We start from the raw sequence: 14,775 nt of genomic DNA, 5'->3' as shown, positions 1-14,775 counted from the left end.
CATTCTCAAATACGAATAGCTTTAGCAGGCACTTTACATTTATCTTACGTGTTTCTCATTTCTATATTATTGTTATCTTAGCAACATACCCTTTTTGCCTCCCTGTCTGTATCTTCTCTCCTTTTCTTGCCAGCTTATGTTAGCTTCCATCTCATTTTCTCATTATCACCAGTGATTTTCAGTATTGGTTTATAAGTATAACTAGTAAGGTACCCATAAGAGTTTGCAGGAGGCATTTCATTTTCCCCTGTATCCCCTTCCCCACTATTTCCTCTTTTTCTCCTTCTGGCAGTCCCCATATCCTTTCCCTGCTGCCTTGCCTCTTCCCACTGACTAGCCAACCTACCTTTTACCTGCCTCCATCTTCAGCTATATTAACTTCCTTTAGACCTAACCTTTATTTGTTTATTTGTTTGTTCATTTGTTTGTTTATTTATATAAAGTATTTATTAGCCACCTTCCTACCTTGCAGGAATTCAAGGTGGCTTTCAATGTAAATAAAAACAAAGTTTAAAAGTACGGTTTAAGATTTCCAATAATCATAGAAACAAAGAAATAAAGATAATTAAAAGTGGTCCTAAATAAATACGTCTTCAGCTGCTTCCTGAAGATCAGTAATGAATAGAACAGCTATACCTCCCTGGGGACCACCACTGAAAAGGCCCTCTATTGTTTATTCACTGGGTGAGCTTCTTTAGCTGATGGGACAGTCAGGCAGGCCTTTCCCTGTGATCTTAATTCTCAAGTAGAAACATATAGGAGAAGTTGGTCATTAGACTCTTCCCCAGCAAGTTTGGAGTCTGGGGGCCCAGCCCCAGAGAAGCCTTGGGGAGGTTCTACCATCCCATCCCCCATCTTGAGCAATCTAAACCTTCCTGCCGGCCTCTCCCTAGGCTGGTCTGATAAAGGATTGATGGGGGAATGGTCTGACTCTGGCCTCTCCAAATGCCCTCTCCTCAGGGACAGGCCCAAAATGAATGAACAGAATCTGGACCAATGGACTCTCTGGATCAGCCCTCCTTTCTACTGCCCCACCCTCCTTAGAGGTTTTAAGAAGCTGCTTTGCCTGCCTGCCTGCCTATCTCCCGTGTGCTGCTGGCTTCTTCCTCTGGCCTGTTCCTAGGTGCAGTCTACTGCCTGAGCCCTGCCTATTGAGTCATGGGTGGGGCCTGCAAGACCCTGAGACTTCTGCTGTGACATTTGTGGGCAATAGACTTGCCCTTCCTCCTTTCCCCACAGCCCCTAGTTGAGCTGCCTGTCCATGATATGCCTGGTGAGGCTGCTCCATGCCAGAGCCTCCTCTAGAGTAGGTAAGTGTGGGGGTGAGGCTGCCACCCCTAGACAACAGTCCTTCAGATGCCCCAGTCCCAAATCTCATAGGACTGTAAAGGCCAGAACCATCATCTTGAATTGTGCTAGGGAGAGGTTTGGTAGCCAATGTAATTGTTCTAATATCAGGGTCATATGCACATGATAGCTGGCCTCTAACCAGCAGTCTAACCACAACATTATGCACTAAGTTTAGTTTCCAAACTCTCTTCAAGGGTAGAACCAAAGAAAGTCCATTGAAGTACTCCAGTCTAGAGGCACAGATCGCTGTGGCTATATCTGATGAGCCAGAAACAGGCACAGCTGAAGTTGACCCATGTCCTAAGGCACTGTGGTTACCTGAGAGGTTTCTGTGCATCAAATTCCTTAGAAGAGAAATGAAACTGTTGTTTTAACACATCAATAAGGACTAGGGGTGTGTCTACAGTGGTCAATTTAGCTGCATGGCATTTACTATAGGTATGCATTTTCTATAGGTACGCACAAAAGCAATGTGGGATGAGGACCATAGAAAGGAGGGGTATGGGATGAGATTGAATTTTAAAAATTGCTAGATCTATTCTGTTGCTGGTATGCTTGTATAGGGTGTACCACAGCTACAGGATTACAATTTTGACATAGTGCATATAAAATAGCAGGAGAATGTCATTGCGGATGTACTCTCCAGAACCACCTAAGGGTGGAGGTTATAGAAGTAGATTGGTAAAATCTGGGGGCTTTCCTGGAGCACTGAAGGAAGCAGTGGTGCAGCCTCTCCTGAAAAATCCAGAGGAGTTAGCCGTGTTAGTCTGTAGTAGCAAAATCAAAAAGAGTCCAGTAGCACCTTTAAGACTAACCAATTTCTCGAAAGCTTATGCTACAATAAAATTGGTTAGTCTTAAAGGTGCTACTGGACTCTTTTTGATTTTTCTCCTGAAAAAAGCATCTTTGGATCCCACTGACACGTTCAATTACTGCCTGGTTTCGAAAATCTTGTTTCTGGGTAGGGTGATTGAGCGAGTGGTGGCGGAACAGGTGCAGGCATTCCTGAAGGACTCCTCTGTCCTCTGTCTGGTTTCTGCCCTGGCCATGTGATGGAGATGGCTCTAGTTGCCCTCACAGACCATCTCCACAAACACCTAGATTGAGGCAGATCGGCACTACTCATATTGTTCAATTTCTGGGCAGCATATGATACCGTTGATTACAACCTGCTGACTCACTGCCTCGCTGACGTGGGGACTCGTGGGACAGCCTTGCAGTGGCTAGTCTCCTTTCTCCATGGTTGGGGACAGAGAGTTGCATTGGGGGAATGGTTGTTGCCTCGCCACCATTTAGTGTGTGGTGTTCCTCAGGAGGCGATACGCTTCCCAATGTTATTTAACATCTATATGCATCCCCATGCCCAGTTGGTGTGGAATTTTGGATTGGGTTGCCATCAGTATGCTGATGATACTCCACTTTATCTGTTGATAGATGGACAGATGGATTCCACCCCGGATACTCTAGCCAGTGCTTTTGAGGCTGTGATGGTTGGTTAAAACAGAGCCGACTGAAACTGAATCCCATGAAGATGGAGGTCCTGCACCTAGGTCATGGGCTGACAGGTCTTGGAATCCATGTCCCAACCCTTGAGGGGGCGCCACTGGCATCTGTGCTGGTGGTGAGGCGTTTGGGCGTGGTCCTGGATGCCTCCTTGACAATGGAGGCCCAGGTCATGACAGTTGCCAGGTCTGCATTGTTTTATTTTCACCAGATCAGGCAACTTGTTTCCTACCTCTCAGCCAACGACCTAGCTGTGGTGATCCATGCAGTGGTCACCTGCAGGTTGGACTACTGCAACTCCCTCTACATTGAGCTGCCATCGGGCCTACTCCAGAAGTTGCAACTGGTCCAGAACGCAGCAGGATCCTGTTCTGATCACATATAACACCGGTTTTGCACCAGCTGCACTGGCTCCCATTGGAATTCCAGATCAGCTTCAAGGTTGCGGGCTTAACCATTATAGCCCTTAGCGGACTGGGACCAGCATACCTGCTTCATTCCTCATACAAACATCTGCTTGGTGATCCCTGGCCCCAAGGAGGTTTGCCTTGTCTGAACCAGGGCCAGGGCCTTTTCAGCCCCAGCACCAACCCTGTGGAACTCTCTGTCTGCGGAAACCCAGGCTCACTTGGATCTGCTGTCTTTCTACCAGGCCTGCAAGACAGAGATGTTCCACCAGGCATATGGTGGTTGAGGTAGGCAAGGCATCCAACCAGCCTCCAGCTATTGGGTGGGGGGGAGCGTGTGTCACCACCCTGCCCCACAGGGGTTTGTTCAATGCTAAACGGGTGGTGCAATATGTGCAGGGCTGTTTTAAAGTACTGTATTATTGCTTGATGGTTTTATATTTATGCTGCCATGTTTTTATTATTGTATTTATTATATTGTTGTGATCCGCTCTGAGCCCGCTTATGGGGAAAGCGGAATATAAATTCAGTTAAATAAATAAATAATGTAGTATGTATGTTGGTATAAGATGTTTAACTATTAGTATGCCTATTGAATGTTGGTATAGGGTATTTAACTATTGGTACATCTGTTGAATGTTGTAGATATGTTGGTATAAGATATTTAATGATTGGTATTAATGTAAGCAGAAATATAATATACACACACATGCTTCATCAATTGCACAGGAGAGGTTTGTGAAAACCTCCCGTGAGACGTGACGGGCTGCACTTTTTGAAAGTTTAGAAGTGCTGTACAAACAGCTGAAGGACTGTGAAGGGTTAATTCTCCACAGAAATAGAGAGCCTGGAGTGACAGGCTACTCCAAGGAATCTGATTGGGTAGCATGAGCTGAACTGAGAAAGACTTCTGAACTAGATGCTGGGGAGAAGAGAGTCTCATTTCAGCCCTAGCTGAAAGGAGTCAAGTACTGACAGTTTCAAGCTTCAGACCTGACTGAGAACAGTTTAACATACAGGAGAAATGGGGAAAAGTTGGCAAGGAAGTTTGGGAAGTAGGCGCAGAGTTCCATTCGGGCCAAGAAAGGGGACAAATCTTCCAGTGAGAGGAGAATTTCCCTACCCAGTCAAATAGGAAGTTAGCTTTGAAGAGTGAAGAGATCCCTGGCCTGCTGTGGTTAAAAACTGCCTTTGGAGACCTTAAAAGTCACTTAAAAACTCAAACAAGTACAGGTGTTTCAAGACAAGGGGTTTGGGTACTGGAAGGAAGGTACCAGCCTTCTGGAAACCAAAAAGAGTAAGAAAATACTCAACAAAAGTGTACTAGAGTGATTGGGAAAACACTGAAACAAAAGCCTCTCTACATAAATATTTAAGTATCTGTGAAGAGCTTAAGAAACACTCATTAGTCTGAAACATTAGACCTTAAGTCTATGCATGTACTGATTTTACCTCAGAGTTATCTATATTGAGTTATCTCAGAAATTTTCGATTTCACCTGACCTTTCCCATCTATGTTAAATATTTTTTTAAATTTAAAAACACTTCTAGTGCCATTTACGTCAAAAGGTGGAGGCGTCATAGTGTGGATAAATTTTTTAATGCTAAAACCAAAAAGTATCAAGGTGCCAGTCTTGCTGGGACATCCCTTAACATTTGCAGCAGTTATCTGGTTAACATTTCCATTGCTGCCTTTGTCTCATCCTTTTCCTACCATTTTTAGTCTGATTTCTTTTAGAGTTCCATTTTTTTCCCCAGAATACAAATTGTTCACCCCTCTCTGTTTATTCATTCCCTGTAGATGCTTTTTTCAATGCATTCCCACTCTGCCCCTTCACCCTGCCTCACCAAAGTTAGCAACTTTTTAAAAAGACAGAAACTCCCTGTACAAATTTGGCATGAGTGACAAAAGTTGAAACCCATCCAGAAACTGCAAAGGAATTAGAATTTATCTTAGAAGAAGAAAATCCATGTGTACAGCACAGAAAAATCACAAAATATACTTCATGATGAGAAGAAATATACACTGCTTGCACCTTTTTAAATGAGTCATTTAGAAATTTTAGAGAGCAAGAAAATAACATATAATACATTGAAGACTTTTTAAAAGAAAAGCATTAAGAAGTTTTAAGAATGAGAGTTAATAGCTAGAGAGCTAGGCAGACTCTGTTAGCCATTACCAGTGGAGACAAGCTGTTTGAAAATAGTTTCTGAAACTTCACAATGCACACAGCCAAGCCAAAGCACTGGGAGATGAGTGAATCCATTAATCGCTGCAAAGCAGCTGCCGGCTCTCAGGCTCTAACTGGGCACCTGCTAATATTTAAGCCAGGAGGGTTTTTTTAGCAGTAGTAAGAGACAATTTTTGTTCCTCTCCTACTGAGTCTGAGGATGTTTCATAAATGTACACTTGCTCCTCCTCTCTGCATGAGCATGGGACTTATCTGACATACCATGTTAGTTCAGTTGGTATCGTTTCTATGTACATGTCCTAGCAGCTAAGAATGGTTTGGGAATTAGGTGCTGCTAATATGGTAAGTTCTAAACATTACTTTGAATGGGCCTTACGTCATTCTAACTTCGTTAGCTTCATATTGACCCAGGTGATTGTGTGAGCAGTTAACTGCATTTAAATTCTTGTAATATTGCTTTTTCAAATAATATGTGTCCAATATGACACTAGCATGCCTTGTGGTATTTTCATTTCTTGTTGTGATGAATCCAGTAATTTTCTTCTTTATCCTGCATCTCTTTTGCATCTAGGGCCAACAGCTTTCCTCTGCCTACACCAAGTCCTTCCCGAAAGGACAGACAATATAATGATGACGATCTGCCACCTGCCAATGGACCCTGTTGACTCAGCAAGGAAAGTTTTAACTACCCAGGAGAATCACAGGTATTATTCCTCAGCAACCACAATTCTAACTTACAACATGTGCACAAAACATATGGTATAGTGTGGAACCAGCATGTATTAAAGTTTTAAAATTGAATGCAGAAGCTACAATTTACTGGGTGGACTTGAACAAGTAAATATGGTTCAGCCTAACCAGCTCATAGAGTAATTGAAATGAGATGAGCACATATTATGCCCCATCCTGAACCTTTGTGAGGAAAGAAATCTGCCTCCCCCACCCCAGATCAAATGATAATTTGATACCCTCAGTGAAGTTTCTCTGTGGTTTTTTTCCAGTATGCTTATATAAATTGTATCTTCATATTTCATATTTTGTAAGCCACTCTCAATCCACACTGGGGAGAAAAGCAGTATAAAAATACTGATATAAATAAATGCATTCAAATTCTCTCATAAAAGGAAATGCTTAGCAATGAACAAAAGTTGAAAATTGCATGAGATGCAATTCTGTGTGCTATTACTGAGGAAAAAGCTCCCAATATAATTTGCAGTCAGGAGGTATCAGTGGATACAATCTGAATGCTCTGTATTTTCTTTATCAAGCTGTAATAAAGGAATTTAGTACACTGTTTTGGTAGGATATGAGCTCATCTCAGCGGCTACTTATAAGACTAAACTGTCCCTGGTTTTTAGGTCACTCCCCTCTCTCCAAATGCCTAGCAAGTTGAAACCAGGCCAGTGATAGCGATGAGAACTAGGCTTTTGAACGGCAGTCCCCTAACAGACCATAGAAGTTCCAGATTTCTATCTTTTTGTGACTGAAATGTGTTGGAAGTATTACCAGTGACAACAAACAAAAATTTTAAACCATTTTAGTTTTCTTTGTTTTGCTACCCATTCTGGAGATGTCCTGTGTTGTGACTCGAAGTACAGCTCAACTTCTTGAACTTCTTTATTTCTGGATTGTCTACTCTGGTTGTCTGAAAAAGCCCTCTGCATTGGCTTTTATTCTTACACTGATCTGATTGCTGCACTTTAATCTGCTAAATAAAGGTGTACGAAGGATTCTGAGAGAGTGGCAGAACTGAAACCAAACAGATTTCCGATGCCTTTTCTCCCTTGAAATCTGAGGCTGAGGATGTTTAATTTGCCTGCCTAGTATATTTCCAAGGAGAGGCTGGGAAATGCCTGATGTTTTGCTGCACAAATATAAAATCCTTTTTTCAGACCGCTTTGCAACAGTAAAAGTATAACCTCATTCTACTGAAAGTATTTGTTCATCCTTTCGCCTTGCTCATGGTGCTGTCAATGTCTCAATAACACTAATAGCTTTTTGTTAGTTGCAATAAAGTTGATTCATGTCCTGGGAAAAATGCAGCCAAGCCTGGCTGATCAGTAATATTTTAAAACCTCTTGGGATTTTCGCCCCCTCCCCCCCCCAACACACACACAGAGTGGTCAGAGTGAATGGGAACAATAAACTCTTGCTTTGGGTTTAATTCCAAAGGAGGCCATGGATACAGTTCAAACCCTAGGAGGCTTTCTGGGGAGAAGGTTTCACAAAAGGCACTTTGTTCCCTTTTGGGACAGATGCCACCAAATAGTAGAATTCATTTCTTAATTATTTTTCCAGGACTGTGCTGTTTCCAGCTTTCTCACTCTCACATATATATGCTTGGAATGGCAAAAAAGGGTGGAGCCTCCTGCTGAGGATTTGCTTTTTATGCATGGCATGGCTTGGCTTGCCTCGTCTCATCTCTGTGAGCTTGAGCTTGTTCCTAGGATACCTTTGCTTGGCCTTAATTTATGGCACATGTTTTATTAGCTGTTTCTTCCCATCTCTCCCAACAGCCAAGATCTACCTTGACATTCCAGCTATGCTTCTTTTTTCTCAGGGCCACGACCAGCAGTTCAAAAGAACTCCAGATGAATGTTAGAAAAATAAGTCTCTGCTTACCAGTGCACTAGCATGCTGAGCTTCTACATTAGGAAGAATGTTATGAGGGTTTTAAGAGAAGGACCCATAGCTATCAGGACATGACACCTGGGAGCTAAATGGACTGTAAAGCTAGGCTTATGGATGGTTATCTCAAGGGGGAAGGGAGAATGAAAATCCACAGCATTTAGAAATGTCATGAAAACCTGCCTGTTTGAACAGATGGCGTAACCTCTCCACCTCTATTATGAAATTAACTATTACATCTTCATAAAGCAAAGCTAGTAATAGACCCCAATTACTGCTAATGAAAATGAAACCTGCCTCTTTTCTGCAACAGTATCTCAAGGGGAATGCATTCCTTACTCCAGCAAGCAATCACGGTAAATAGCCTTTTTAACTTTCCTCCTAGATGGAGTCATTGCCAGGAATCTTTCTAGAATGACATATTCTCTTGACTTTTACTGCACTGTTGCAAAGGAGCAGAACAAATGAACACAAATCATTAGTGGGGCTTTATCAAAGAAGGTGTTGGGTTGAACCAAAGGGAAAGTTATTTTAGACAAGCCATAAGAAGACTTGATTTGCTTCAAATCTTATAGAAATAATAGATGTATGTTAGGTGTGATATTGCCAAGACCTATTTCATGAAACCTTTTTAATTTAGTACATTTACTATGATTTGAGTTGTTAGCGGTTTTTGCTTTGGTGAACTAGTGTTAATTCATCCTGTGCTGTGCCAGCTGCACTGGCTCCCAGTGGAGTTCTAGATCCGGTTCAAGGTGTTAACCTTGGTGTTTAAAGCCCTTCACGGACTGGGATCTGCATACCTGCGGGACCGCCTCTTCCATTACGTCCCTTGCAGGGTGTTGCGCTCTGCAGACAAGCAACTCCTGGTGGTCCCCGGCCCGAAGGACATCCATCTGGGCTCAACCAGGGCCAGGGCTTTTTCTGCCCTGGCCCCGGCTTGGTGGAATGCTCTCCCGCTGGAGATCTGGGCCCTGCGGGACCTGTTACAGTTTCGCAGGGTGTGTAAAACGGAGATGTTCCGCCAGGCCTTCGGCTGAGTGCCAGCAGGTGTCCTCCTTCTTCCATCTAAGACCACCACTTCTTCTGGGGCTGCCCTCGGCCATCTGCTATGCCCGTATATGGACTACCAATATTTGTCTAAATAGCCTGCTCCTGGACTATTTTAATGATTTTTTTAAAAAATATTATTGATTTTATGTTTTTATGATTTTAATGTATTTTTTAATGTTGTTAGCCATCCTGAGCCCATCTGTGGGGAGGGTGGGGTATAAATCAAATAAATAAATAAATAAATAAAATGTCAGCCTCTGGATTAAAGATGGAACAAATCCTAATTGGGATGGAACTGGAGGAATTTGCTTATTCTTAGTTACATTCTGGATGTTTTGAATAACTTACTATGCTTCAAGGCCTTGCAAAGGACAAAACATTTGTGGGGTTGTCATATAAATTATTTTGTACTAATGATTTCACTGTATTCTAAAATCTAGAAGGGTAAAGATTTATCAGTCCCTTAAAATTAGGCCACTAGATAGCATGTTATAGAAGCTGGATATGCAGATTTGTAAGGCGTGCCAGTTCATTTAGCTGAATAGGAGTGAATCCAAAATGTTTTGATGATCAGATTTTCAGATACTCAGGAGTTTGCATCACAACATATCATTCAGGGATCCTTTAAAAGGTAAAATTGCAGAAAGTGTTTTGACTTCTTGGTACATTAGAGGTGGGCATGAACTGAAATACAAACCAAAGTTTGTCACGAACCAGGTTCATGAACCAGCGGTTCATGGGAACTCATTTCTCATGACTCATGATGAATTTTAGCCCAGTTCTTTTTGTACATATTTTGGTTTGTCTCTGCAGACAGTCTGGCACCAATCAATCAGTTTCCTAGGTAATGGGGGGATGGGCTCTCTGTGGACTTTTTGCTGACCTGGAAATGATGTTTTCATGAACCAAACGAACCGGTTCATGAACTGGGGCAAGTTCGTGGTTCGTGAAACATGACGAACCATGAACCACAGAGTTTGAAATGTTCCTGGTTCGTGCTCATCTCTACTGTACATCTCTAATTGCATACCAATTACGATTTTATGGCACATTAGGCTTTTTGTACATACGTATTTGTGATGAGAGTTGTAGTTGACCATCTTATCAATATGTATTTGTAAAACAAACATGTATTTCATTACTTCTGCATGAGTAGAGCTCTGCAATACTAACTTTAAACTGTTATAATGACATCTAACAATTGCAGTATTGCAATTAATTGATATTTTATATTTTAAAGTATATTTTAATAGTATGTTTTGCCTTTTAATGATCCTGCTTTGTGCAGTTTTCTATCCTAGCCACTGGATATCATATAGATTTTGGAGGGTAGGGTTTATTTCCCTGTAATATTTTTGTACATGGGGTTCTGTACACAGGATTACACCGAAACTCCATGTGGGGAGGGGCAGTCAGCTCAAAGGCTCAGAAGTTCTGGATAACTGGATAGCTGCATCTCTGGTTCACCTTCCCAGTGATGAGCTGAATGAAAATATAATGTGCTTCATGAAGGAAAGGAGAAGTTCCACAAAAGGGATGCTAGAATACAGAATCTTAATGGCTAGAAACTCTGCCAAGCCAACACTCTCGTGCTGGAAGGCTGAGAGAAGCTATTGTGACACATTTGAATTTAAATCAAAGGGGAGAAAGAGAGACCTAGTGAAATCTTTGTCCTTTTAGGAAACATGCATAGTCCCAGCAGGGAAAGCCTCTGAAGCTCCTTTGGGCCTATGGGTAGGAGTCTAATTGGAGGGCATTGCTGTAGAAACCTTACATGGTTGTTACTTGTGCTTTACCCACATGAATAGACAGACTAACACTGTATCTAGAGTTGTCAATCCTGCCCTTGCAGATAGCACTCAGCTACCTTAAAATTTAACAAGCTCTTTATGTCAATCATTCCCAGAACTTTTTCAGCATATAGAGGTCCTGGAAGTGTCTTTTTCATTGAACCTTCTGTAGGAACTTTCTGGTGCCAAGGTTTCAGTTTCTTTTCTTTAAAAGAGTTAGGAGGGAAAGAAGAACCATAATGTAATACGTTATTTAACTTGAAATGGGAAAAAACATAATATCGTGCTGGTCCCTAATGTCTTTCAACTGCATTTTCTACTGATTTCTGTTTGCCTTAAGCCATAGATGGTCCCGGCATTCAAGTTAGTAATACAATTACCAAGTAGACTCAGGATAGGAAGATGGACAGAAAAATACTTGTGTGTGAATTATCAGGGGAAGGAGAATTTAATAGGTTGATTATTGCAAGAGCTAGCATTCTGTGAGGAACAAAGTAGTGTGGAGTTTTGAATTTATTTATTTAGAATATTTTAGGTTCCGCCTTTCAACTCCTAAGGTAGCTTATAACTTTGAAAAGCTTTGTTGGAAAGACAAATGATTTCAGTTTTGACACTGAGCCCTCTGTTTTGCCTTTGCTCACCAGAGTTTTTGTTTCTTCTGCAGAAGGACGCCCCCCCCCCCCCACATTCAATCTCCATATGGTGAAACTGTCCTGAATCTGTAGTAGAAGAGACTTCAGACTCCTTTGCTTTTACTGTACTTTTCACTTGTCCGTAAGACAGTCTGTTCCTTCTTCCAGATGTATCCTTTGTGAATATACTGCTTGCCATACCAAATGACTTATTTGCCAATCAATCACTTTACTGCTTAGGGTTGACAAAACATCTTTCCGAAAATAAGTCACTTGTCTTTTGAAATGTGGAATTGCTAATTTAAAATAAAGACAAGATCACAATAGAGAAGGAGAAATATGGAGTAAATGTTGCTCTGATTTTCAACTGACAGGACTCCTGAGGACTTGGTTTGAATAATTCAGTGCAATGGAAATGAAGAAATTACAGAAGGGGAAAATTAGTCCTTTAAGTCACATATAAGAATTAAAAAATTAATTTAGAGTTTTTTAAAGGATGCTGCCTGGGTAGCAAAATAAATAATACTGTGCAATACTAAGATTTCTCAACTTTTTTTTGTTTTGGGTACATTGTAACTTCATAGATGATGCTAATTCTTAACAATCAGAGCCTGTAGATTTTAAAATCCCAATTCATATTGTGGGTTCCTGCAAGGCTTATGCCTTAAAAATCAGTGTAGAATTGTAGGTATGTTGAATTTTACAAGACTTTAAAAAAATTATTATTATTGTCTTTCTATCTAAAAGCAATTTTAGGTTAAAATTACCTGAATGTGAGAGCAGTATACTAAAGAAAGATTCTTCTTGAGAAGGTACAAACTCTTTCATGAGACCATGGAAGGATCTTGTCCAAACTGGACTATCCCTTCAGTAGCTCTCTGTATCTGTGTGTAATGCTTAACTATAAATGTATGAAGCTGCCTTATACTGAGTTAGAACATTGATTATCTACCTCAATACTGTCTACCATGACTGGCAGCAACTCTCCAGATTCTAAGATAAAGATCTTTTCCAGAGCCTATCACCATACATGATTTAACTGGACATGCCAAGGACTGTAACTTTTAGTAGACAAGAGTATGATTTATCACATGGTCGTGACATTTCACGTTGCCCACCACTAAGTGGAAACAGAAAAATAGCAGGGAGACCAGCGTGCTTACCTTCAAGTGTTTTGGGTAGATAGCAAAAAGGACTGATGGAGTGGCTCCATTCTTGAAGCAACAGAAGGGTCCTTCATATACTGATTCCATCAACTGACATTGGATGCTGTCAATCATGCAACAGGTTGTGTTGGGTCTGTATCATCCTGATGGTTTCCCTTCTTCAACTCTAAGCTGGTAATCATTATAATGGGAAAAACTTTTGGGTAGTCTTATGTAGCTGTTGAAACCATGTCACTAACTAAAGAACTAAATTGTTTCTATTAAGGCAGGCTGATAAAAACATTGTGGGGTAAACCTTAGGGAATTACTCAGTGTTCTTTGGTATGAAAATCGTTTGGTGAGTTGCTGATACTTTATAAAATAACCATGCATTGCCCCAAACGGTTGTTCATCTTTGATCTTAATGGCCTACCTGTCCCTTCAGTCCTACAAGGATTCACATTTCAGGGATCTTTTTAATGAATTAAGTGAAGGCTAATTCCAAGATTCCCCCTATCACTTGACCATCTTTTGTGCTAGTCTGGAAGCTGATTGGACCAGTGTCTCAGAAATTAGTTCCTCCTTTTCAGAAAAAAATAATTTCTACCTATCCAGGTTGCCATATTCCCACCTATGCCTGAAGATTTTTTTCTGAAGACGTGTGTATGATCATTTAATAACTGGTTAAGACTATGAAGTTGGTTTATACTAATACCCATGCAAATCTGTATATAGAAGTTAGCTATATTGTTTCTTTTGATTGTTTTCTACAGTTGTCTGTGTTCTTTGACATTTTCTGATCTGTATGTGTGCAATCAATAAAATAACTTCTGGTATTCCTGTGTTATTGATTATGGTGAACCTATACATTCCAAAATAAACTTCTTTAAAAAATTTATCCCACTTTTCACCCTCATTGGAATCCAAAATGGTTCCTGAAATTCCGAGGAAAAGCATTACTTCTGTAGAACTCCTCCACACATTCTTCCCCCACACATTATCATATCTTCTCTATAAATGCCACTGTGATAACCATGGATTTAGGAACAAGGCTTTGCAAACATGGTGTGTAGGGTAAAGGACTAGTGAGCTGTCAAAGATACAGATGTTCCTCAGGAATAACTGCATGAGGTCTGAAACCTATTATGTGAAGATGGGAGTCCTTTCTAACTAGTGTCTTGTCAGAGCTATCATAGTGGTGTGAGTATCTTTATGGTAGGCCTTAAAGCCAAGAGAATTGGCACAGTCCTCTTTCCTGGCTTATCCCAGATCTACTGGGCAAGGAATACTAGCTACCACATTCATTAATTGCTTTTTGTGACAATAAAAAGTATATTGTGGTAATGGTATCGGGGGAGGAAGGAGTCAGTGAGTGATAGCAGAGCAGGAAGTTTGATAGGCCTTACAAATTTCTTCATAAGATTGTGATAAACATAGTAAAAATATTACCCACTAAGGAATGCTTGTTGGCATGTGTGACTTTAAGACTGCAAACATTTGCCAAAAGCCATCATGTGGACCCATGTGTGTGGAAAAGAAAAGCAAGTGTTTTTCCCCTTTTTCCTTGCATTAGAGTGAGTCAAATATAGCTTCAGGATAATCTGCAGTTGTGTAGGGACTATCCTTTGCTGTGCATCTGCTCACCTTTTTATGAAATGTCAGATCTCCGTTCCCTGCAGGGGTTTCTTTTCTGGAAGCAACCAGAGTCTCAAGATGCATGCTGCACAGAATTCATAGAAACCTATTTTAAATCTTTGAATGATTCAGATGACTGAAAATGTTTTTCCTGCTGTAAAAAAAAGGCTTCAGAAGAAGCCCAGGTGAAGCAAGGACCGCTCTTCAAATCAGAAACTATATAATGAGATGTAAATGAGCAAATCCTGGCAGTGTGTCATCTTAATACGCTGGAAAGAGTTTCTGGATCCAGACTCTTCTTACTATCTTCTACTTTCAGAACACCTGGTGAAACTGGAAGTAAAACATGCATGAAACGAAGAACAGTGGAAATGTCCAAGGTTTTTGGTATATGCATTTAAATCCTGCACTGTTCCTCATGATCGCTACAGCACCTTATC

General features: G+C 40.9%; 1 protein-coding gene across 2 annotated transcripts in view; it reads left to right on the top strand.

Annotated features, from left to right (window-relative positions):
• TRIM44 (tripartite motif containing 44) overlaps positions 1-13,540 on the top strand; it is a 149,471-nt gene extending 135,931 nt beyond the window's left edge. Inside the window, exons 5-6 of one of the 2 annotated variants that reach the window (XM_054972722.1) lie at positions 6,024-6,156; positions 11,588-13,540. In XM_054972722.1, the coding sequence (XP_054828697.1) occupies positions 6,024-6,117 (94 nt within the window). In that variant the 3' untranslated portion in view covers positions 6,118-6,156; positions 11,588-13,540. Of the gene's footprint in view, positions 1-6,023; positions 6,157-8,393; positions 8,428-11,587 lie in introns of those variants that run through there. The other variant, XM_054972723.1, reaches the window with a different exon arrangement.
• The last annotated feature ends 1,235 nt before the right edge of the window (positions 13,541-14,775 follow it).

The sequence above is a fragment of the Eublepharis macularius genome, chromosome 2, assembly GCF_028583425.1.
Source record: "Eublepharis macularius isolate TG4126 chromosome 2, MPM_Emac_v1.0, whole genome shotgun sequence".
Lineage (NCBI taxonomy): Eukaryota > Metazoa > Chordata > Lepidosauria > Squamata > Eublepharidae > Eublepharis > Eublepharis macularius.
The sequence above is the reverse complement of the archived record's forward strand: the minus strand, read 5'-3'. Positions and strand labels throughout refer to the sequence as shown.